Source organism: Stegostoma tigrinum, chromosome 36, assembly GCF_030684315.1.
Source record: "Stegostoma tigrinum isolate sSteTig4 chromosome 36, sSteTig4.hap1, whole genome shotgun sequence".
Classification (NCBI taxonomy): domain Eukaryota; kingdom Metazoa; phylum Chordata; class Chondrichthyes; order Orectolobiformes; family Stegostomatidae; genus Stegostoma; species Stegostoma tigrinum.
Window position 1 is genome coordinate 10748774 of NC_081389.1, and position 24769 is coordinate 10773542.

The following is a 24769-nucleotide window of genomic DNA, read 5'->3' on the forward strand; positions in this document are numbered from 1 at the left end:
CATGATCAAATCTAGCAGCCATGCAGGCTTGAAGGGCCGAATGGCCTACTTACGCTCCTATGTTTTCTATAACTCAGCAGCAAAGCATGGAGGCCAGCTACAACACCTCACCAACATTCAGTCGCATGGAGAAAAGTGCAGGCTTCAAGCAGGAAGGGCAAACCCTTTGGCAGAATCCTGTATGACACTGTCTCCACAAAGCGGATGGGCCGAAGAGCTAAAATTGCTGATGACACTCAACAAGCTGCATGACCTCGGATGAGTCCTGTGAACATCGCCTTATGGTCCGAGGACGACAGCAATGGCTTGTTTCTTTCTGTTGCAGTGTCTTCTAAACTAGACAGCAGTTCTGTTGTTGTTTTTGTTGTCTTTGTGCTGGCTGTTTGTTGCACTGTGTGAGAGAGAGAGAGAGAGTTTCGTTCCAAGTTGCTGGACATCACCTTGGACCAGGATCACAGCCAGCGCCAGGAACGAACTTCAGCCTCCAGACGGGCTGTCAATCGAGGGATCCCCGATGAGCAAAAGGGCGTGAGGCTTATTGTTTCTTTCCTCTCTTTTTCATTCTTTTTACTTCATTAGTAAATGTTCCTTTCTCTTTCCCTTTTTTATTCATGCCTCACTAAATGTTGATATTTAAGCAAATTGCTGTTGTCGAGCCTTCGCTGAACAACATTTAAACGAATCAGAAAAGAAAACCACTCGGATGCATTCTGTGACCCAAGAAACTCCAGTGACAAACAAACCAAAAGTACAGCAGATGCTGTAAATCAGGAACATAAACAGGAACGGAAATTGCTGGAAGAACTCAGCGGGTCTGGCAGCACCTGCGGAGAGAAATCAGAGAGAATGGTTCGGGTCTAATGACCCTCCCTCCATTCAGATTTCTCACTAGAAGTGGTGAAAGAAAGAAGCACAGTGCAAACCGCATTCTAATTTCACCTCCATTCTGAGGAAGAGTCACTCGACCCGGAACGTAAACGCTGATTTCTCTCCACAGACGCGGCCTGGACCCGCTGAGCTTTTCCAGAAAATTTCTGCATTTGTTTCTCAAGTTGAACAGAGCGTCCCACCACGTGTGAGATCAGAGGGGCTGGCCAGTTGCTATGACAATACCATCAGCGAAACCATATGGGAGTGAGGTTATTACATGCGTGTCCGAGGAGGCAGCAAAACAGATTCGCCCTCTTTCACCAACACTCCCCTACCACCCACACCCCCCAAACCACCCCCCTCCAACCTAGTCGTACCCTGGTACAAGAGGCAGGCCCTTTGATATGTCCCTTCTCATCTTACTTGGGGTGGCGGGGGAATGGAGTGAAGGGGGAGGGAGAGCAGTTAATGCAGGCCATGTTAGTGTTCTTGAAACTTTCCAACGGGATTGAGCGACGATGGGTTGATCAGGTCAGAGAGAGCAGCAGAGCGTGAACACAATGACACCTCGTACCTCTTGAGCTCAGTTCCCCGGTGCCACAATGGTGAGGTTCCAGGCTATGTTGCTCGAATGGGCGCCCTGCACTCGCCACGTTAAATCCCCTGGAGGTATGGATCTGCTCTCGAGGACGTGCCAATGAGTTTATCAGGAAGTGCAATCCACTGCGGTCAGTACACAAATGCAGGAACTGGAATGAGCACAGAGTTCTCAGAATGTGGCTCTTCTCAGTGGGTTGAGGTTATAGAGATAGGGGGCAGAGGGATTTGATCTCACAAATGTGAATATTAAATTTGAGGCAATGCCAGGCAGGGACCAAGTTAGCACAAGGTAAATGGATGGCAGATAAATTAACCTGCACATGCTTATAAGCCTCAAAAAGTATATCCACCTCTAGAGGTCATTCCGTTTTAGGAAATCACTTGTTAAGTTATCCAGACTGCGCTAAGACTTACACCATTTCAAGATCATCTTGAATTGGGCTCCCAATGTGATGCACACGCTAGAAGATTCATGGTTCTACAAAGGCAAAAGGAATTTGGACACACATTGCACTTCTTTTCAGGAAAAGACACGTGCTCACGGAAAGAGCCAACCTCTCCCATGCCCCAAGGCAACATTCCGACTAATCCAAATCTGCATGACAGCTCAGATTGACAGTTAACTGCTCTGATACATCTCCAGCCAATGACAGCCCTTCCATTTAGCATCATCTTCTCATGCTGTATGTCATCCGTGGGTTCACGTCTGTTTCTCGCAACCCAGTCCTGACTAGTGGGCAGATGAAACTTCCTGTCTCATTTCAGCAACAGAACAAATTCAGCTGTTGTTGTTTGTGGGAACTTGCTATGCCCAATTTAGCTGCTGTGTAGGGTTTTCCTGCGCTGAAGCACTTTAGGATGCCCTGAGATGACGACCGGTGCTATATAAATGCAAATATTCACAGAATGAATCGTTGCTTGGCAGCACACACCGTGAGACATGATGTCACAGTAATTCATCTGGGTGCTTTGGTATTCTTGCAATTGTGTCCTGATGATTCCCAAGATGAAAATCTCTCTCTTATGGAAGAAATGAAAAATACAACTACCTATAAGCTGAACCCTATCACAGGGACAGCTGCAGAATCAGCTGTAAATTAGGTTAAATATACATTCACAGCCCTCGCAAATGATGTTCTATAGCGCTTAGATTTCTCTTCTGTTGGTGAGAATTAATCATTTGAGTGATGGGCTAATGGCCTCCTTTTTTATGTCATGAACTCGATATAAATGGACTGAAAATCTGCAGAGAAGACACAGCCATAGTTTGGCACAGTGTTTCCCCTCGTAACATTGGCTAAAACACACTAACACCCTCACTGTCCACTAGAGGGAACAGTTTTAGAGGCCAGATATTAACATTGATTATAGTTCATACTGCTGTGGGATTGAGCAATAAAAGCTAGGACAGTGTAGGTACTGTGCAGACATGTCATGATATGCCCCTAGAATGGGTGGGAACTTAACCTCCTGGCTCAGACATAGGGACACTATCACTGCATCACAAGAGACCAAGCTGGAACACAGCAATGAAGGCAATCACAGAAAACAGAGTAGGGCCAGGACTCGGTAAAATGGAAGTGTGAATGGAGACTCTCAAATCTTATCATCTATAAGAGAGACATAAGCAGACAGGAGCAAGGTCACATCTCCAGGGCTGTGATGATGGAGTGGGAATGGGGGAGTGGGAATGGGGATTGACTGTACTTCCAAAGAGCCAGCATAGGTCTGATAACTCAAACGGTTTCCCAACAAATGGTCAGATTCTATCTTCTACTTTAACTGACACTTCTCGGAACGGAAACCAGTCGATAATCTCCAAATAAAATTGTACTTAACCTGCCCAGTTGGACACTCAGATTGGCAGGGTGGGTGGAAGGAGTGATGTTGGCATGAGGGGTTTGGGAGGAGGGGAAAGATTTTGAGTGAACATTGAGGCAGAGTACAGGAAAGAAATAGAGAGCTTAGTGGCACGACATACAGACAACAATTTCTCCCTCAATGTCTGTAAAACAAACGAGCTGGTCATTGACTGAAGTGGGCTGGAGGACACACCCCTCTCTGTCTTAATGGTGCTAAGGTGCAGATGGTAGGCAGCTTCAAGTTACTAAGTGTAAATATCACCAATGATCTATCCTGATCCATCCGTTATTGGCACAGTCAAGAAAGCACACCAACACCTCTACATCCTCAGGAGGCTAAGGAAATTTGGCATGTTCACAATGGCTCTTACCAGTTTTTATAGATGTACCACAGACAGCATCCTATCCAGATGTATCACTGCCCTACTACAAAAACTGCTCTGCCCAGGACCTCAAGAAATTACAGAGAACACAGTCCATCACGCAAACCTGCCTTCCGTCCATTGACTCCATCTACACTTCCGCTGCCTCCAGAAAGCAGCCAACACAATCACAGACCCCTCCCTTCCCAGTTATACCCTCTCCACCCTCCTCCATTGGGCAGAAGATACAGAAGTTTGAAAACACATACCAACAGATTTATGAACAGCTTCTTCCCCTCTTTTATGAACAGATGTCTCATTACATTAAGAGTTGACCTTTATCCGAGCTGTAACACTATATTCTGCACTCTTGTATGACCCTCACATATTTATGCAGGATATGATCAGCCTGGCTAGCACACAAAACAATACTTTTCACTGTATCTCGGCACAGGTGACAATAATAAATCAAAGGTAATCACGGTGAAGCTGTTCCAATTACCTGGAACCAAATGGTTCTTCCATTACTGTCACGTAACAACTGCATTCCATCGACGTTGTAGCACTGGAGCCAGTCCTCAAAGGCCGAGGATTCACCTACGTGCTCGGGATCGTAACCCTTGCCACCTGCGCAAGAGGGAGAGTGAGGGTTAAAAAGGGGCTTGACCACTGCTTTATCTTCTTTATTGAAAAGATCAAAGCCTTTCTTCATAGGCTGAAAATGGTGATTGGCAGAGACCTTAGGCACTGACACTTCACCCTTGTGGGAGAGACTCAATTGACGAGGTACAGTTTAAATATGAGGAGACCGTCCCCCTCACCCCCACTTAGTTTGGAGGTCAAGACCATGAGTCTGTGGGATCCTCTTTCCCACACAGTCAGGGGGAGGCTCTATGACTGAGTTAGCGAGATTCATGACTAACAGGGGTGTTCAAGCATATTGGGATCAGACAGGAAAGTGGGGTTGAGGCTACAGCCACGTCAAGCAGCAATCTGGTAGATTGGCGGAGTGCACCCGAGGGGCTGAATGGCCTACTCTTGATTGGCGCCTAGAAGGCAACAGAGTTGATGTTTTGGCCAGGGGGACGTGAACCCAAAAAGCGAACGCATCTTACCCAAATTAATAACCTCCATCGGAAGCATGTGACAAAGCTCAAGAAGATCAGGATTCTGCATCTTTATCTTTATCTTCTTGCTCAAAGGTAACTCATTCGTCTGAGACAGAAAGATGGGTGAGATGTGAAGAGCTACACAAGTCACACAGCTCCAAAGTGCTTGAAGTCATCTACTAATTTAGAACAACCTTGCTTGAGAGAAGACCGTTTCAATTTGAGTTGCCCTCTTACTTCTCTGAACCATTTTCTGCCCCAATCGTACTGCAACTTGCACTGATGCAATTCATGCATTCCTGGCTTTACTGGCTCCTTCCTCCCAAACCACCTCCCCTCAAACCCTCTCACAGTGGCCCTTGAACACACAGACTCTGGACGTGCGAGGGTGTAAGGCAAGCATGATCCTACCCTACACAATGCGTCTGGTTGGCCCATTTGGTTGCTATCAATTAGGAATCTCCTGGTTTCAACCCCCACTCTACAGCTGTCGGCACAGGCTAAACCCAGGCGCTCCAATGCAGTACTGATGGACTGCTGCCTTGTCAGAAGTGTTGAGTTGGGCAGTTCAGAAGGATGAGAGAGAGAGAAAGGGACAGAGAGAGAAAGAGACCCGGCACGTTTTCAAGCCTGTGGAAGTGGCTGTGTCCTCAATCTGCCTACAAAACAATCTAAATGGCTCAGATAGCACAGTGCGGAGCTGGAGGAACACAGCAGGCCAGGCAGCCTCAGAGGAGCTGGGAAGTTGATATTTCAGGTGGGAACCCTTCTTCTGAAATGGGGGCGGGAAAGGGGCCTCTGAAATAACCCCTTCCCCCTCCCCCATTTCTGAAAAAGGGTCCAGATGCAAAACGTCAGCTTTCCTGCACCTTTGATGCTGCCTGGCCTGCTGTGTTCCCTCAAATGGCTCAGAGACTCTTAATGGAAAACAATGCCATCCCCTAAATCATTGGCTAAGAGCCACTTAGTGGCAGCCTGAAGGAATCAGTGTAGCTTGTAAATCCAGGTTTCTCCCCCAAGCTTTGGAATGATGCACTGTTTTAACAGATGAAATAGTGTGGAACACAAACTGGTACAGAGGATCCTCTGTCTGAAATAGGTAGATCTCAGTTCCTGGATTACACAGCACCACTAAAGGCATTCCAAGTGTCTATCTACTTTTTTTCTTATTCCCAAAGAGCAGGGAGAAAGAGGGCACTTCAGCGAGACTATTTCACCATCCCAGGCATTTTTTTCTGCTCAGTTGGAATAACTCCTGAAGCCAGCTCCTAAATAAACAAGACGTTGAGGAGATCCCCTCTTGACTACAACCAATTAGCTTGCTAGTGCATTCCAAGGGCAGTTTGGAGTAAACCACATTGCTGAGAGACTGGACACTACATAAAGCCCAGTCCGGCTCAGGGGAGGCAATGGCCCCGTGGCATTATCATTCGACTCTTAATCCAGAACCCAGGTAATGTTCTAGCGATCTGGATTCACAATCCACTGTGCACCTGGGGCATGCAGTAGGGTGCAGGTCTCTGGCACAGAGTCTGTCCCTTTTGCACAGAAGGGAAGGGGGAATAGGAAGAGAGTGATAGTCATTAGGGACTCAATAGTTAGAGGGACTGATAGAAGGTTTGCCGGGAACGAAAGATAGTCACGATTGGTGTGTTGCCTCCCAGGTGCCAGGGCCTGTGATGTCTTGGATCGTGTCTTTGGGGTCCTGTGGGGAGAGGGTGACCAGCCCCAAGTCGTGGTCCACATAGGCACCAACGACTTAGGTAGAAAGAGGGATAGGGATGTCAGGCAGGATTTCAGGGAGCTAGGGTGGAAGTTGAGAGCTAGAACAAACAGTGTGTCATCTCTGGTTTGTTACCCTTGCCACGTGATAGCGAGGCAAAGAACAGGGAGAGATTTCAGCTGAACACGTGGCTGCAGGGATGGTGCGGGAGGGAGGGCTTCAGGTACATGGCCAATTGGGGATCATTCTGGGGAAGGTGGGACCTCTACAAACTGGACAGTCTCCACTTGAACCAGAGGGGCACTAATATCCTGGGTGGGAAATTCGCTAGTGCTATTCGGGTGGATTTAATCTAGCTCAGAAGGGGGATGGGAAACTGAGGTGTCCTAGTACACAGGAGGATGAGCGTAGGAAGGACCTCACTGTCACAGGAGTGTGCTGGCAGACAGCAAGCTGGATTGAAGTGTCTCTACTTTAATGCCAGGAGCATCCGGAATAAGGTAGGTGAGCGTGCAGCTTGGATAGGTACCTGGGACTTCGATGTTGTGGCCATTTTGGAGACATGAATAGAGCAGGGTCAGGAATGGATGTTGCAGGTTCCAGGGTTTAGATCTTTCATTAAGGTCAGGGAAGGTGGTAAAAGAGGAGGAGGTGTGGCTTTGTTGGTCAAGGACAGTATAACGGTGGCTGAAAGAACCTTTGATGAGGACTCGTCTAGTGAGGTGGTATGGGCTGAGGTTGCCAAGGAAGGTTTGTCGACTGAGTCAGTATGGGTGGAAGTTAGGAACAGCAAGGGAGCAGTCACCACACTGGGGATTTTCTACAGACCCCAAAATAGCAGTAGGGAGATCGAAGAACTCATTGGCCGGCAGATTGTTGAAAAGTGCAAACGTAGCAGGGTTGTTGTTACGGGTGACTTCAACTTTCCCAATATTGACCGGAACCTCCTGAGTGCAGATGGTTTGGATAGAGCCGTTTTTGTCAGGTGTGTTCAGGAGGGTTTCCTTACTCAGTATGTGGACAGGCCAATGAGGGTGGAGGCCATTTTGGATTTGGTGCTCGGCAATGAGCCAGGACAGGTGTCAGATCTCGTGGTGGGAGAACACTTTGGCGACAGTGACCACAACAGCCTCACATTTACCATAGCCATGGAAAGGGAAAGGAGCACTTACTGGGGAAGATATTTAACTGGGGAAAAGGAAACTATGATGCTATCAGACAGGAGTTGGGAAGTACAGATTGGGAGCAATTGTTCCACGGAAAGGGCACAGCAGACACGTGGAGGCTGTTTAAGGAGCAGTTGTTGTGAGTGATGTATAAATTTGTTCCTCTGAGACAGGTAAGACGGGGTAAGATTAAGGAGCCTTGGATGATGGGTACAGAGGTGCTTATTATCAAAAAGAAAAAGGCAGCGTACATAAGGTGGAGGAAGCAAGGGTCTAGCACAGCTTTAGAGGATTACAGGCTTGCTCGGAAGGAGCTCAAAAGTGGACTCAGGAGGGGCCACGAAAAAGGCTTGGCTGGAAGGATTAGGAGGAACCCGAAGGCATTTTACTCATACGTGAGGAATAAGAGAGTGATCAGGGAGAAAGTAGGGCCTAATCAGCGATGGCATAGGGAACTTGTGTGTGGAGTCTGAGCAGATAGGGGAAGCCCTAAATGAGTTTTTTGCTTCGGTTTTCACTAAGGGAAGGGACCTTGTTGTGAATGAGAACTTTGAGGAGCAGGAAGACAGGCTTGAACAGATCAAGATTGAGAAAGATGATGTGCTGGAAGTTTTGGCAAACATTTAAGATTGATAAGTCCCCAGGGCCAGACCAAATTTATCCTAGGTTGCTCCGGGAAGCGAGAAAGGAGATTGCTAAGCCGCTGGTGAAGATCTTTGCTTCCTCACTCTCCACGGGAGTCGTACCGGAAGATTGGAGGGAGGCAAATGTTGTTCCTCTTTTCAAGAAAGGGAATAGGGAAATCCCTGGAAATTACAGACCAGTCAGCCTTATGTCTGTGGTCAGCAAGGTTTTGGAAAGAATTCTGAGGGATAGGATTTATGACTATTTGGAAAAGCATAGCGTGATTAAAGGGTGTCAGCATGGCTTTGTGAGGGGCAGGTCATGCCTTACAAATCTTATTGAGTTCTTTGAGGAAGTTACGAGACAGGTTGACGAGGGTCGAGCAGTGGATGTGGTGTACATGGGCTTCAGCAAGGCATTTGATAAGATTCCCCACAGCAGGCTCATTCATAAAGTCAGGAGATATGGGATACAGGGTGATTTGGCTGTCTGGATACAGAATTGGTTGTCTGACAGGAGGCAGAGAGTGGTTGGAGATGGTAAGTATTCTGCATGGAGGTCAGTGCTGAGTGGTGTCCCGCTGGGCTCTGTTCTTGGGCCTCTGCTCTTTGTAGTTTTTATAAATGACTTGGATGAGGAGGTTGAAGGGTGGGTTAGTATGTTTGCTGATGACACAAAGGTTGGAGGTGCCGTTGATAGTATCGAGGGCTATTGCAGGCTTCAGCGAGACATTGACAGAATGCAGAGCTGGGCTGAGAAATGGCAGATGGAGTTCAACCTGGATAAATGTGATGTGATGCATTTTGGAAGGCTGAACTTAAATGCTGAATATAGGATTAAAGGCAGGATTCTCGGCAATGTGGAGGAACAGCGGGATCTTGGTGTTCAAGTGCATAGCTCCGACAAAGTTGCCACCCAGGTGGATAAGGTTGTTAAGAAAGCGTATGGTGTTTTGGCTTTCATTAACAGGGGGATCGAGTTTAAGAGTCACGAGGTTATGCTGCAGCTGTACAAAACCCTGGTGAGACCACACTTGGAATATTGTGTCCAGTTCTGGTCGCCCTATTATAGGAAAGATGTGGAGGCTTTGGAGAGGGTGCAAAGGAGATTTACCAGGATGCTGCCTGGACTGGAGGGCTTGTCTTACGAGGAGAGATTGACTGAGCTCGGACTTTTGTCTCTGGAGAGAAGGAGGAAGAGAGGTGACCTGATTGAGGTGTACAAGGTAATGAGAGGCATGGATAGAGTCGATAGCCAGAGACTTTTCCCCAGGGCAGGACTGACTGCCACGAGGGGTCATAGTTTTAAGATGTTAGGAGGAAGATATAGAGGAGACGTCAGAGGGAGGTTCTTCACCCAGAGAGTTGTGAGCGCGTGGAATAGTTTACCAGTGGTAGTCGTGGAAGCGGAGTCATTAGTGACATTTAAGCGACTGCTGGACATGCACATGGACAGCAGTGAATTGAGGGGAATGTCGGTTAGGTTATTTTATTTTTGGATTAGGATTATTCCACGGCACAACATCGTGGGCCGAAGGGCCTGTACTGTGCTGTACTTTTCTATGTTCTATGTTCTATGCACCTCCGCACCACAAACCCCGCCCACCCCATGGTGGCATTTGAATTTAATAAAAGTCTGGAATTACAAGTCTAATGATGACCAAGGAACTATCATTGATTATTGGGAAACAGCCATCTGAATCGCTAATGTCCTTTAGGGAAGGAAACTGCCATCCTTACCTGGTCTGGCCTACAGACCCACAGCAATATGGCTGACTCTGAACTGCCCTCTGGGCAATTAGGGGTGGGCTATAAATACTGTGGCCTACTCAGCCCTCATCCTGTGAATGAATAACGAGAAATGACTGATTTCCTTCCCTAAAGGACATTAGTGAGCCAGGTGCGTTCATACAATGATCCAACAATTTTGTTTCACTGGCAACTCATCCACTGCCATAAACGTTTACTCCCTCTGATACTATCGCAGAGTGGTAGCAGTACCATCCTCAGTATGCACTGTGGTATCTCACCAAGGCCCCTTTAATAACTTCAAAATCATGACCACCACCATCCAGAAGTACACAAGCAGCAGATTGATGCAAATTCCCCTCCAAGCCACACACTATCCTGATGTTGAATTATATCACCATTCCTTCAGTATGGCTGGGTCAAAATCCTGGAATTCCCTCCCTAAGTGTCTACCTTCGGCACATGGACTGCAGCGGTTCAAGAAGGCAGCTTACCCCCACCTTCTCCAGGGCTCCCCGCTACAGCAAGGATATTGTGAAACTTGAAAGGGTTCAGAAAAGATTTACAAGTATGTTGCCAGGTTTGAGGTATAGAGAGAGGCATTAATTTATGCATGTTGTGGGAGGTAGGCATCGCTAGCCAAGCCAGCATTCATTGCCCGTTGCTAGCTGCCCCCTTGAGAAGGTGGTGGTGAGCTGCCTTCTTGAACTGTTTCAGTCCACCTGCTGTGGGTTGACCCATAATTCCAGGAATTGGACCCAGCGAAGGAACGGCAATATATTTCCAAGTCAGGAAGGTGAGAGGCTTAGAGGGGAACTTGAAGGTGGTGGCATTCCCATGTATCGGCTGCTTTTGACCTTCTAGATGGAAGTGGTCGTGGATTTGGAAGGTGCTGTCCGAGGATCTTTGGTGAATTTCTGTAGTGCGTCTTGCAGACTGAGCATCAGCGGCGGAGGGAGTGAATGCTTGTGGATGTGGTGCCAGTCAAGCGGATTGCTTTGTCCTGGATGGTATAAAGCTTCTTGCGTGTTGTTGGGGGCTGCACTCTCCAGGCAAGTGGGGAGTATTCTATCACACTCCTGACTTGTGCCTTGTAGATGGTGGCAGACTTTGAGAAGTCAGGAGGTGAGTTACTCGCGGCAGTATTCCTAGTCTCTGACCTGCTGTCGTAGCCGCTGTGCTTATGTGGTGAGTCCAGTTGAGTTTCTGATCAGTGATAACCTCCAGGATGTTGATAGTAGGAGAAACAGTGATGGTAACACAACTGAATGACAAGGGGCGATGGCTAGATTGTCTCTCATTGATGATGGTCATAGCCTGGCATTTGTGTTCTGCAAATGTTATTTGCCACTTGTCAGCCATAGAACACCCACAGTGTGGAAATAGGCCATTCAGCCTAACTGCCCTCTGAACATCACCCACCCAGACCCATCCCCCTACCCTATCCCTGTAACTCTGTATTTCCTGTGGCCAATACACCTAACCTACACATCCCTGGACTCTACGGGGCAATTTGGCATGGTCAATCCGCCTAGCCTACACAACTTTGGACTATGGGAGAGAACGGGAGCATGTGGTGGAAACCCACGCAGGCACTGGAAGAATGTGCAAACTCCACACAGAGAGTCAGGAGACAGCAGTGCTAACCACTGAGCCACTGGGGATTGTCCAGATCTTGTTGCATTTTGACACGGACTGCTGAGGAGTCGCAAATGGTGCTGAACATTGTGTAATCATCAGTAAACATCTCCACTCTGACCTTATGATGGAGGGAAGGTCATTGATGAAGCAGCTGAAGATGGTTGGGCCGAGGACACTACCCTAAGGAACTCCTGCAGAGATGTCCTGGAGCTGAGATGACTAACCTTAAACAACCATGACAATCTTCCTATGTGCCAAATGTGGCTCCAACCACCGGAGTGTTTGCCCCTTGATATGCATTGATTCCAGTTTTGCTCCGGCTCCTTGCAGCCTTGATGTCAAGGCCTCTCACTCTGTCTTCACCGCTGGAAGTCAGCTCTTTTGTCCATGTTTGAACCAAAGCTGTAATGAGATCAGGAGCTGAGTGGTCCTGGCGGAACCCAAACTGGGCATCACTGAGCTGGTTATTGCTGAGCAGACGCTGCTTGATAGCACCGCTAAAGGCACCTTCCATCACTTTACTGATGATGGGGCGGTAATTGGCCGGGTTGGATTTGTCCTGCTTTTTATATACAGGACATACTTGGGCAATTTTCCATGCTGTCAGACAGATCCCAGTGTTGTAACTGCACTGGAACAGCTTGGCCAGGGGAGCAGCAAGTTCTGGAGCACAGGTCTTCAGTACTATTGCGGGAATGTTGTCAGGGCCCATACCTTTGCAGTGTCCAGTGTGTCCAATTGTTTCTTGAGTGAATCGAGTATCTGTGCTGCTGGGAACCGCTGGAGGAGGCTGAGATGGATCATTCGCTCGGCATTTCTTGCAATATCTTTTGCAACGATGTGCTGGGCTCTTCCACCGTTGAGGATGGGGATGTTTGTGGAGCCTCCTTCTCCAGTGAGGTGTTTAATTGTCCACCACTGTTTATGGCTGGATGTGGCAGGACTGCAGAGCTTAGATCTGATCTGTTAGTTGTGGAATCACTTAGCTCTATCACTTGTTGCTTTTGCTGGTTGGCGTGCAAGTCATCCTGTTTGGTGGACTCACCAGGTTGATACCTCATCCTCAGGTATGCCTGGTGCTGCTCCTGGTATGCCCTCCTACACTCTCCATTGAACCAGGGTTGATCCCCTGACTTGATGGTAATGGTTGAGTCGGGGATATGCTGGGCCATGAGGTTACAGATTGTGCTGGAGTACAATTCTGCTGCTGTTGATGGTCCAGTGCCTCATGGATGCCCAGACTGGAGTTACTAGATCTGTGTAAAGTCTGTCCCATTTAGCACTGTGATAGTGCCACACAACATGATGGAGGTTGTTCTCAATGTGAAGGCGGGACCTCGCCTCCACAAGAACTGTGCGATGGTCACTCTTACTGATACTGTCATGGACAGATACAACTGCTGCTACAGATTAGTAAGGATGAGGTTTGAGTATGTTTTTCCCTCTTGTTGGTTCCCTCACTACCAGCTACAGATCCAGTCCAGCAGCTATGTCCTTTAGGACCTGACCGGATCGGCTCGATCAGAAGTACTGTACTGAGCCACTCTCGATAGTAGACATTGAAATCCCCCACCTAGAATACATTTGTGCCCTTGTCATCCTCAGTGTTTTTCAACATAGAGGAGTACTGATTCATCAGCTGAGGGAGGACGGTATGTGGTAATCAGCTGGAGGTTTCCCTGTCCATGTTTAATCTGAAGCCATGAGACCTCACGGGATCTGGAGTCAATGTAGAGAATTCACAGCAACTCCCTACCAACTGCATACCACTGTGCTGGGTCTGTCCTGCCGGTGGGTCAGGACATATCTAGGGTGGGTGATGGTGCTACTTTCCCAGGAGCTTCAGAGGGTGACCTTATAGGGGTTTATAAAATCATGTATAGAGTCAATTGGCAAGGTCTTTTCCACGGGGTGGTGGGGAGTCCAAAACCAGAGGGCATGGGTTTAAGGTGAGACGGGAAAGATTTAAAAGGGACATAAGGAGTAAGTTTTTCACACAGAGGGTGGTGCATGTATGGCATGAGCTGCCAAAGGAAGTGGTGGAGGCTGGTACAATTACAACATTTACAAGGCGTCTGGATGGGTACATGTACAGGAACGGTTTAGAGGGAAATGGTGGCACGTGGGACTAGATTAATTTAGGAAATCTGGTCGGCATGGACCAGTTGGACCAAGGGTCTGGATCCATGCTGTACAACTCCATGGCTCTATAACTAGGGATGGGCAATAAATGCTGGCTCAGCCAGTGACATTTTGTCAATGATTCACAAGGAAAATGGTGACCAGGACCAATTTTATAGAACAGACTTATTAAGTACCATGGTTGGGGGGGGGGGGTATAATTTTTGATCTGGTTGCATAATCAGAGAGTGTTTTCAAACATTACACAGCAGTCCAATTTTCTGCTAGTAAACTGCACACATAAAATAACACCTCCTGACCAACAGGACTTTTACATCCTCATACATCTAAAACATATGCAAATATTTAAAAGAAATATGTACCAAGTGTAATGCTGCATGGACAGGGGAGTAGGGGTAAAGAAATGAAATATCACTACAGCTTGTTCCAAGGAAGAAACATGAGGACAGAAGTGAAGCAGATAACAGCAGATGGCATTTGGCTTTGAAATCCCCGAAAATCAGAGCAGAAACAGTAGCTGGGGTTTGAGTTTGAAGTCCCTCTCTGAATTCAGTTGTTGCTAAAGACAGGTTAACTTTACCTCTTGAGTGCTCAAAATAAACAAACTGCTGCTGAAGCTAAATAGCAAGATCTAGCATTAACACTGAAGACTCACTGGCTTTGCTGCTGAGGGATCTGCTCTTGGTAAAACTTGCTAGACCCTCCCCTCTACAGCAAGTGTCATGAAGCACCTTTGCATGTTAAATTCTTTTGCCATCCACTCCACGTGGGCGATTTCACACCAAAGTGAAGATCCGATTTTATGTTTATAACTTAACATGAACCAATGCCTTCACAAAGGCGGCCACTCAACTTTACTGGTCCAAAATAAACAGATTTGGGAAAGAAAAAGCCCACAAGATTGCATCCGCCAACCAGTCTGGATATCCGAGTTAAATTTCATCTTCAGAACCTTCCAGGGAGATCAAGTTGAGTATTCTGCATTCTACTGAGATGAATGTTCACCTACCTTCACTGGAAGAGAAGTAAAAGATAACCTTACGGAAGTCTATAAAATCATGAGGCGTATAGATAAGGTAACGGCAGGTGTTTTTTCCCTAGGGCGGGGGATTTCAAAACTAGGGGGCATCTTTGTAAGATGTGAGGAGAAAGATTTCAAAAAGACATGAGGGGTAACTTTTTTTTAACAAATGGTTCACGTGTGGAACGAACTTCCAAAGGAAGTGATGGGTGAGGGTGCAGTTACAAAGACATTTGCATAGGTGCATGAAATGTTTGGAGGGATCAGGCAGGTGGGGCTAGTCTAGTTTGGGATTATGCTCGTCATGGACTGGTTGGACCAAAGGGTCTATTTCCGCGCTGTATGGCTCTAAGCTGCTGGCTGTAAAAATATTTGTTTCGTGTAAGTTTAATTTACAGATGGTCCCCAATTTTTGAAAGCCTGACTTAACGAGCATGAGTACTTACAAACAGAATCCCATACAGGGACGTGATTTTAAACAACCATTGTGTGAACATTTCGTGTACTTCTGAACAAGTGCCTTCATTGCTCTGCATTGTGTTCCAATGTGTACACAAATGACTTGTGACTGGACTCTAGAACAAAACCTATTCCCCACTCTGAGACTGTCTGTATTACGATGGCCTCACTGCTACACAGTCTGTGGGCAGCATGCTTTACTTGATCCCTGTTTCTCAACTCTTGCTTCTCCCTGGATCTGTCCTTTTCCAGAGCAACAGAGACTAAACTTACATCACATTAATCCGCACTCAAACAGCACTCTTATGGAAATACCATAGCACCGAAATTCTGTGCTATGTCTCGGAACAGAATCCCTAGAGTGCAGAAAGAGGCCATTGGGCCCATTAGGTCTGCGCTGACCCTCCAAACAGAATCCCACCCAGACCCACCCCCCTGTAGCCCTGCACTTCCCAAGGCTAACCCACCTAACCTGCACATCCCTGGACACTATGGGCAATTAAGAACAGCTGAGTTATAAGGAGAGGCTGGGCTTTTTTTTAAACTGGAGTGTTTTTAAACTGAGGGGGTGACCTTATATAGGTCAATAAAATCATGAGAGGCGTAGATGAGACAGATAGTGGGCAGCCTTTCCCATGCTAGGGGTATCTAGAACTAGACGGCATAGGTTTACGGTGAGAAGGGAGAGATACAGAAGGGTTCAGAGAGGCAATGTTTTCCACAGCATGTGGTGAGTGTCTGGAACAGACTGCCAGGTGTAGTGATGGAGCTCAGTGCAATTTTGTTATTTAATAAACATTTAGACAGGTACATGGATGGGATAGATTTGGAGAGATATGGACCAAACACAGGGCAAATGGGGCTAGATTTATCGTAAAAAGTGTGTAGCTTAGCCAAGTTGGGTTGAAGGGCCTATTTCCATGCTTTAAACCAATAAGACTCTAATCCGCCTAACCTGCACACCTTTGGATTGTAAGAGAAAACCAGAGGAAACCCACACAGACACAGAGGAAATGTACAAACTCCACACAGAGTCGTCCAAGGCTGGAATCGAACCCAGGTCACTGGCACAGTGAGGCAGCAGTGCTAATCACTGAGCCATCCTAATCTTTAAAACAAAATTTAAAATATTTTAAACAGCACAAACAAAACAGTACATGGATGTGAATCACCTACCATTTCTTCATGAGTGCTGGTTCAAACTGAAGGAATTACCTCTCCAAGGTAAGACTGACATTGCACTAATGCTGCTTGACTTAGAATCCAGAGATTCAGACTAATGCTCAGGAGGGAAAGGGCTCAAATCCCCACCTCAGCTCAATGATAGTTTGCAGAATTTAAATTCAAGAATAAAAGTCTGGAATATAAAGTCAGCCTCCGTAAGGGTTACCGTGACAACTCTTGCTGATTGTCATCTGGTCCACAAGTGGCCTTTAGGGGAGGAAATTTTATGTCCTTACTGGGTGTGGCCTAAATGTGACTCCAGACCCCACAATTTGGTCACATTGGATACAGCCTGAAGCAGACCGAACAGAAGGAGGAAAAACTAACCGTTTCTTTGTGCAGCAAAGGTTCCAGAACAGTCCGGGCTTTTTCAAAAGGGGGGACTTTTGACCTAAAGCGAGCAAGAAAGTGAGAAAAATCAATCAGGCATCTTCCAGTCAGGTGTATATCACAGAATGAACATGCTCTGAAATCCCATGGCCCTGATTACTGTAGGAATATGAGAAATATTGGCAACATTCCCGTGTTCATCCCTCCACACCATTCCTGCAATCACATTGAGACTTGTTGTTGCAGCAGGTCCCTGTCAATGCTTGTGTAAAGTTGCACAGATCCAAACAAAACCAGTAACAACTCAGAAACCACTTTTCCATTGAAAATAACATCCACTCTCCCTCAAAACTTGAAAAGGTTCAGGGAAGATTTACACAGATGTTTCCCGGGTTGAGTTACAGGGAAGGGCTGAATAGGCTGGGGCTATTTTTCCCTGGAGCGTCAGAGGCTAAGGAGTGACCTTATAGAGGTTTATAAAATGAGGAGGGGTGTAGGGTGTTTCCCCTGGGGTGAAGGAATTTATAGACGGTCAGTCAATGTGACTTTTTATAAATTCATGCTTTAGAAATAAAATCAGTCTGATTCCAAACCAAAACACAGTTAGATTCTAAACCAGACAGCAGAGGTTTAAGGTGAGCGGAGAAAGATTTAAAAGGGACCTAAGGAGCAACTTTCTCATGCATGGGATGGTGTGTGTATGAAATGAGCTGCCAGAGGAAGGGGTGGAGGCTGACATAATCACAACATTGAAAAGACATCTTTTGTGAATAGGAAGAGGTTAGCAGGACGTGGGCCAAATACTGGCAAAGGGGACTAGATTAATTTAGGATATCCGTTCAGCATGGACAAGTTGGACTGAACAGTCTGTTTCTGTGTTGTAGATCTCTATGATTCTATGCCTCCTTGTAAAGATTTGATGTGGGGGTGCTGGAGTTGGACTAGGATGGACAAGGTCAGAAATCGCACGACACCAGGTTTTAGTCCAACAGGTTTATTTGAAAACACTAGCTTTTGGAGCCTTACTCCTTCTTCGGGTGTTCGTGAGAGGGCTAGTATCAGGCACAGAATTTATCAGTAAAAGATCAAAGGGTCATCCCACTGATGAGGATGTATTAAACAAACCTAAAATGCTGTTAAATCTTTAATCAGTTGGAAAGTTTTAATTGATTAATGTGTATATGTAAATGCCCAAATTTCTTTCAAGTCATTGCCCTGAGAGAACTAAAGGTTTTATCAGCGTAAAAAGAGGTGGCAGTTTAGCTCAGTCAATGCATGTCCAGGTGAGGCCTTGTTTAAAATTTGTTTGTGATTTGGTTTGGAGTCAGGCTAGTTCAAAAAGCGCACAATTTATAGACAGTCAGTCAATGTGGCATTTTATAAATTCCTGCTTTAGAAATAAAACCAGTCTGACTCCAAACCAAAACACAGATTCTAAACAAGGCCTCACACCCTAACATGCATCGTTTGACCATTACCGAAGTGCCTGATGGATGGGAGGCTGTGTGAGACTCACTTGTTTGTGAGTACATACACAACAGTTAGTAGGTTCGCTCTTTAGTTTGCATATGTCTCTAATATATACTCAGCAGATCAAGCTAATAGATTAGTTCATATTAAACTGCATGCATCTTCTTATATTCATATTGATAAGACCATAAGGAACCCATTAGGTTCTTTCAGCCTAACATGCCTGGAAGATCAGGAAGAGTATATTTATGTTAACGATTAACACTCAGCCTGTGGAGAACTGTCCCTTCCCCGGGGGTAGCAAGAAGGGGAAATAATTGGGAGGGAAACCTAGCCCCTACTCACGCCCTCAGCAAATAGGCATTGCGCTAGAATGTCCGTGGGTATCTTTCTGGGTTTGACAGCCATCAGGCCCTTTAGTTGCCAAGTACTGGCCACTCAATGTTCTTAACACACCTGCCCCCACCTGCGACACCCCCCCACCTAGTTCACCCACCCCCTACCTTCACACCCAGAAGCCAAGGAAGGTCAATAACTTCCCAACTGGGAAACCGTGCCATGTTAGGTGGGGCCTCCAACAGCCCCAAACTGGGGCAATTGGAGGCATGGAATTGGAGGCTGGGGGAAGAGTGTCAAATAGAAAGGTCTCTGAAAGTTATCTCCCTTTCCTCGACCCCCCCCCACCATTTTCCACCGTGCGACAAATTTTTTTTGAAGTCAATCTCCCTGGTGGGCCCCTCAAGGGTTTGGCCTTGTCTGATGGACATGAGGACCCAGCCTCTGACTGGCCAGCAGTTGCTGCTGACCAAGGTGTTGAGGAGCCCTATGGGGCAGAAAATTCACCTTTGCACTACCTGTCAGCTCTTCATGAGGGAAATGATTGGCTGTGGAATGATTGTAGCACAGAGGAGACCATTCAGCCCACTGAGTCCATGCCAGCCCTCTGCGGGGGCAACTCAAGAGATGCCACTCCCCCACCGTTTCTGCGTAGCCCTGAAATAACCTCGCTCTTCAGACAATTCTCTAATTCCTTTGCTAATTAATTAATTATCCCCACTTCAAGTGTTGTCACACCATCTCTTCAAAGTTATTGCCCCCCCGCCATGTTTTATACATTTTACTTCCAACTGAGTTCTGAAGTCCAAAGTCATTGAGGTAGCGAGTTTTGAGAAGATTTGTAGCTCAGGTTGAGGTTCTGGATGTGAGTTTGCTCGCTGAGCTGGAAGGTTAGTTTTCAGACGTTTCGTCACCATTCTAGGTAACATCATCAGTGAGCCTCTTACGAAGCTTCGTCAAAGGCTCACTGATGATGTTACCTAGAATGGTGACGAAACGTCTGGAAACTAACCTTCCAGCTCAGTGAGCAAACTCACATCCAGAGTCATTGAGGTCTCCAGCACAGAAAAAGGCCCTTCAGGCCATCATGTCTATTCTGGTCAAAGACTATTCTAGTCCCATAGCCTTGTATGCCTCGGCATTGCAAGTTTATTTCTTCAGCGTTGTGAGGGTTTCTTCCTCTTCCATTCTTTCAGGCGGTGAGTTCCAGATTCCTACCATCCTCTGGGTGAAAGTATTTTCCTCACATCTCCACTAAACCTCCGGCACCTTCCCAAACCCACTCTGCTCTGCAAAAAAAAACCCAGTCTGTGCAATCGCCCTTCATAACTAAAACACTCCAGGCCAAACAACATTCTAGGCAGTGCTATAGTCTTACTGGATTCGAAACATTACCCTATTTCTGTCTCCACAGATGGAGCCAGACCTGCTGAGTTTCTCCAGTTCTGACGAAGGGTTACCGGACCCGAAGCATTAACTCTGTTTTCTCCTTCACAAATGCTGCCAAACCCGCTGAGCGTTTCCAGCAACTTCTGTTTTTGTTCCTGATTTACAGCATCCGCAGTTCTTTCAGTTTTTATTTGTGTTTGAGTTTCTCCAGTATTCGGTGTTTGTTTCAGATTTCCAGCGCCTGCAGTATTTTGCTTTTACACTCCCAACTCTACCTGCTTTTAGCTGAAACGATGCCAACGTTTCACTCCTAACTTTCTGAACTCTTTCGCAAAGTAATACTGGGTCAATTAGGTCAATAGACAAAAGCAAACTAACTGCAGGTGGTAGAGATCTGAAAGAGAGCCAGAAACTCAGCAGGTCTGGTAGCACAGAGGTACAGAAAACAGAGTTAATGTTTCCAGTCATAGGGATGTACAGCACAGAAACGGAACCTTTGGTTCAACTCGTCCATGCCAACCAGCTATTCCAAAACTAGTTTAGGTCAGGATATCTGGTCAGCATTGGCGAGTTGAACAGAAGGGTAATCAGAAGCAGGATGTGGAACTGAACTCTGAACTGCAAAAATCAGCTATTCCAACCTCAAGCTTCAAACAAACAACTGCCCAAACTTTAAGCCAGAGTGCCCCTCACCTTCCTCGCAACACCCACTTGAGGGAGCCTCACAACTAACAGGTGAAGACGGGAGAGGTGGGACCTGAGAGGAGTAGCCGCCAACGAGTGGTCTTCCTTGACCTCACCTGTAGAGAATCTCTGCTCGGAGGTAATTGCCAATACCATTGAAGTACTTCTGATTCAACAGCACCTCACAGATCGGCTTGTCAAACGCTCTGTCCGATAGGTTTGTCAGTATGTTCGATCTGGGATGGGTGGCAGGAGAAGCAAAGATATAAATTAAAGCCATGCTGTGAAACAAAAACTGGATCGGGAAAGAAAAACAAAACAATCTGGGGGGAAAAACAAGAAAGAAAAAATTTAGCAACGATTCACAACTAAGAACAGAGACTGAAAGCTACCAACATGGTTGTTCAGGTCATACATCAGCAATGAGCATGTGCTAATAATGGGCAGCATCAATAATGTCCATGAGTCAGTAATGACCATTACTGGGCACAGGTCAGTGACAGGTATGTGTCAGTAATGACCATAGAACAGTAATGCCCATATGTCTGTAATGGCCTAACCTCAATAATGACCACACAACAGTAATGACCATATGTCAATAACAGGCATGTGTCAGTCACGACTGCATGCCAGTGATGACCACAAGTCAGTAATGCACATCAGTAATGACCATGCTGCAAAATACATTGTGTTGCTAAAGGGCATTTGTACTGAAACAGAAAAGGATTGAGGTAACCCAGCAAAGTGAACCCTCCACTACAGAAGGGAAGTTGAGGAATTGGCCAAGAAAGGTTTGTATTTCTATTGCAGTTCTCACAGCCTCAATATATCCCAAAGAAATTCACAGCCAATGAAGTGTAGTTTAAACAGTAGTCACTATGGTGATACAGGTAGCAGAGCAGCCAACTGAACACAGGATGCTCCCACAATCAGCCAATGATCCAACAATCTGGTTTCAGAAACAATGGACGGTTACAACAGACAGCTCCTTTGATCTTCTTCAAAACAGGACCACAGGATTGGGACTGCCACCTCGGTTTCACATCTCATTTGAAAGACAGCACTCCCAACAGTGCAACACTCCCTCAGCACCATGCAGTAAGCTAATAGGCTTTCGTGCTCAAAATTAGAGGGAAACTTTTGAAGTAATACCATTTGGACTCAGAAGTGTAACAGCAACAGGCCAAGCTGTGGCTGAAGCTGCATGATAAATCGTCATCCGACTGCACACGCAAGTATATTACCGTTTTTTTAATGGAAGGGGCAGAAGGCTTAGAGGAAAATATTTTCACCCGGAGATTTGTGAGGAACAGGAACTTGCTGCCTGTAAGAGTGGGAAGGTAGAAGCTCTCATAACATTGAAGGAGCATTTAGATGTGCACTGGCAATGCCGAGGTATATTAAATAGCATTTAGATGTGCACTTGCAATGCCAAGGTATATGAAAAAGCATTTAGATGTGCACTTGCAATGCCGAGGTATATGAAAAAGCATTTATATATGCCCTTGCCATGCCGAGGTATATGAAAAAGCATTTATATATGCACTTGTAAGACCGAGGTATATTACATAGCATTTAGATGTGCACGAGCAATGCCGAGATATATGAAAAAGCATTTAGATGTGCACTTGAAATGCCGAGGCCTACGAAAAAGCATTTAGATGTGCACATGCAATGCCGAGGTATATGAAAAAGCACTTAGATGTACACTTGCAATGCCGAGGTATATGAGAAAGCATTTAGATATGTACTTGCAATGCCGAGGTATATGAAAAAGCATTGAGATCTACGCGTGCAATGCTGAGGCCTATGAAAAAGCATTTAGATGAGCACTTGCAAGACCGAGGTATATTAAATAGCATTTAGATGTGCACTTGCAATGCCAAGGTATATGAAAAAGCATTTATATATGCCCTTGCCATGCCGAGGTATATGAAAAAGCATTTAGATGAGCACTGGCGATGCCGAGGTACGTGAAAAAGCATTTAGATGTGCACTTGCAATGCTGAGGTATATGAAAAAGCATTTAGATGTGCACATGCAATACTGAGATATACAAGTTAATGGGCCAATTTCTGGAACATGGTTCCGAACTAAGTTATTTTTAAGCTGCACCCATATCTGATGGGTCGTACTGTGACTGCTATGATGGTCAGGCAATAGGAAACAAGAATATCATGAAGAATACACTTGACCTATTATAATTTATCATGTCGGGTGTCTGTTTGGCAGCAAACTGCTGACATAAAGCTGGGTTAAATATGAGTATTCAGCTCCTCATGAAAGGAAGTCAGTCTACTAAGAGACAGGGGCCTTGCTGGCTTGCACGTCTCGGGCCAAGAACCATGTCCCCTCCACAAGATTCCTGAGTTCCTACCTCTGCCTAAGCTGTGTACAACAGCCTGCCTGGGTCTATTGTTTCTTAGAGAGAGTCTCAGGCTAATGCATTGGCTCCTTCTCTATTGAGTTCCAGCTTGAGCGAATTCAGCAAGGTGGTTAGATTGACAGAAGATTAAGAGGGGATTTAATAGAGGCTCCCATAATCACGAGAGGTCTGGACAGCGGAGGTAGGGAAAAACCATCGGCAGAAGGGTCAAGAATCAGAAGAAACTGAAATGAAGGTGACATGAGTGGAAACGTTTTTTAGTGCAGTGCGTGGGTAGGGTCTGGGACATACTGCCTCACAATGCAGTCGGGGATAGTTCAAACACAGTTTTCAAAAGGACACTGGGTGGCTATCTGAAAAGATTTGCAGAGCTATGGGGATTTGGCCAGAAAATGGTGCTAGCTGAGTTTCAGAGAACTGGCACAGACAATGGGCTGAATGGCCTCATTTGTGCTGTACTCATACTAATCCAATCACTAACTTTGCTCAAATACTGCCTACAAGGCATGGTTGCTGTCCAAATCAATGGAGTGAAGCATTCACCCTCAAAGCCGACTGATCTCGACTGAGGCAGGCAGGTTAAGCACGTAAAAAACAGGGGCGGGAGTAGGCCATTTGGTCCATCAAGCCGTCTCATTTCTCAGATACCATCTTAGCTGATCTTGGGCTTTGACTCCTTTTTCATTCCCAAATCCCTTGAGAGACAAAAGTCCATTCTACCGCAGCCTCAGATGCGTTCGGTGCCTGAATGTCCCTCCAGTTTACATTATTGTGTCCATTTGCTTGGGCAATGGGATAAACCACAAGGAGGTGAAGACCAGCCTCTCGTCTACAAGCCCTTGTGGAGAAACAACAAAAAAAACGAAAGAAACAAAAAAAAGAGGGAGGGTCTTTCTTTCGTACCTGAACCTCTCGTATTCGAGCATCACGCACGGTCCTCTATCCGGCTGCCAGATCCCGTTGACTTCCCAACTCCCGAACCTTCTGGGGTCAACAAAGCACAACACCTGCCTGGGTTTCTGTTTGGTGAAGAACTTGAGGTGGGCGTGTTTCGGGATGTCCTCCTCAGTCGTCAGTTTGAAGGAGCCGGACATGCCAAAGCGGAAGACGACGTCCATCGGCGCTGGTAGACCATCCTCCCGTTCCACCCCATTGGACGTGATCCCTTCCTTGCCACCCTCCTCTTTGATGGAGGCAAGGGTCAGTTTGACCTCTTTCCCTCTCGACACCGCGGAGATGAGGTAGGCGTCACACTTGAAAGGCACCTCACAGTTTTTGCTCACCGCAGACTTTTCTACTTGCCCCGAGAATACAGTGCCGCTGCAGACCTGGTTAACAAACCTGGCGGCCAGGTGCAGTTCGGGTCCTTCAGGCATTTTAGAGGACAGTCTAGAACGACAAGGAAAACACAACGATCAGGACAGGTGCAGGCAGGTTGTGAACAACTAGAGTCACACAGCACGGAAACAGGCCCTTCGGTCCAACCAGTCCATGCTGACCTTAATCCCAAACTAAACTAGTCCCACCTGCCTGGTCCTGGCCCATACCCCTCCAAAACATTTCTTACTCCTGTCCTCGTCCAAGTGTCTTTTAAACATCGTAGCTATGCCTGCATCCACCACT

At 46.5% G+C, this 24769-nt stretch overlaps 1 protein-coding gene across 6 annotated transcripts in view; it reads right to left on the reverse strand.

Annotated features, from left to right (window-relative positions):
• Positions 1-24769, reverse strand: part of neil1 (nei-like DNA glycosylase 1) — a 53696-nt gene that overhangs the window by 23106 nt on the left and 5821 nt on the right. For 5 of the 6 annotated variants that reach the window (XM_048520813.2, XM_048520810.2, XM_048520811.2 and 2 more), the window contains 5 exons: positions 24050-24535; positions 20877-20996; positions 16879-16942; positions 4810-4909; positions 4197-4321 (listed from right to left, as the gene is read on the reverse strand). In XM_048520813.2, coding sequence (XP_048376770.2) covers positions 4197-4321; positions 4810-4909; positions 16879-16942; positions 20877-20996; positions 24050-24522 — 882 coding nt within the window. In that variant the 5' untranslated portion in view covers positions 24523-24535. The remainder of the gene's footprint in view (positions 1-4196; positions 4322-4809; positions 4910-16878; positions 16943-20876; positions 20997-24049; positions 24536-24769) is intronic. The other variant, XM_048520815.2, reaches the window with a different exon arrangement.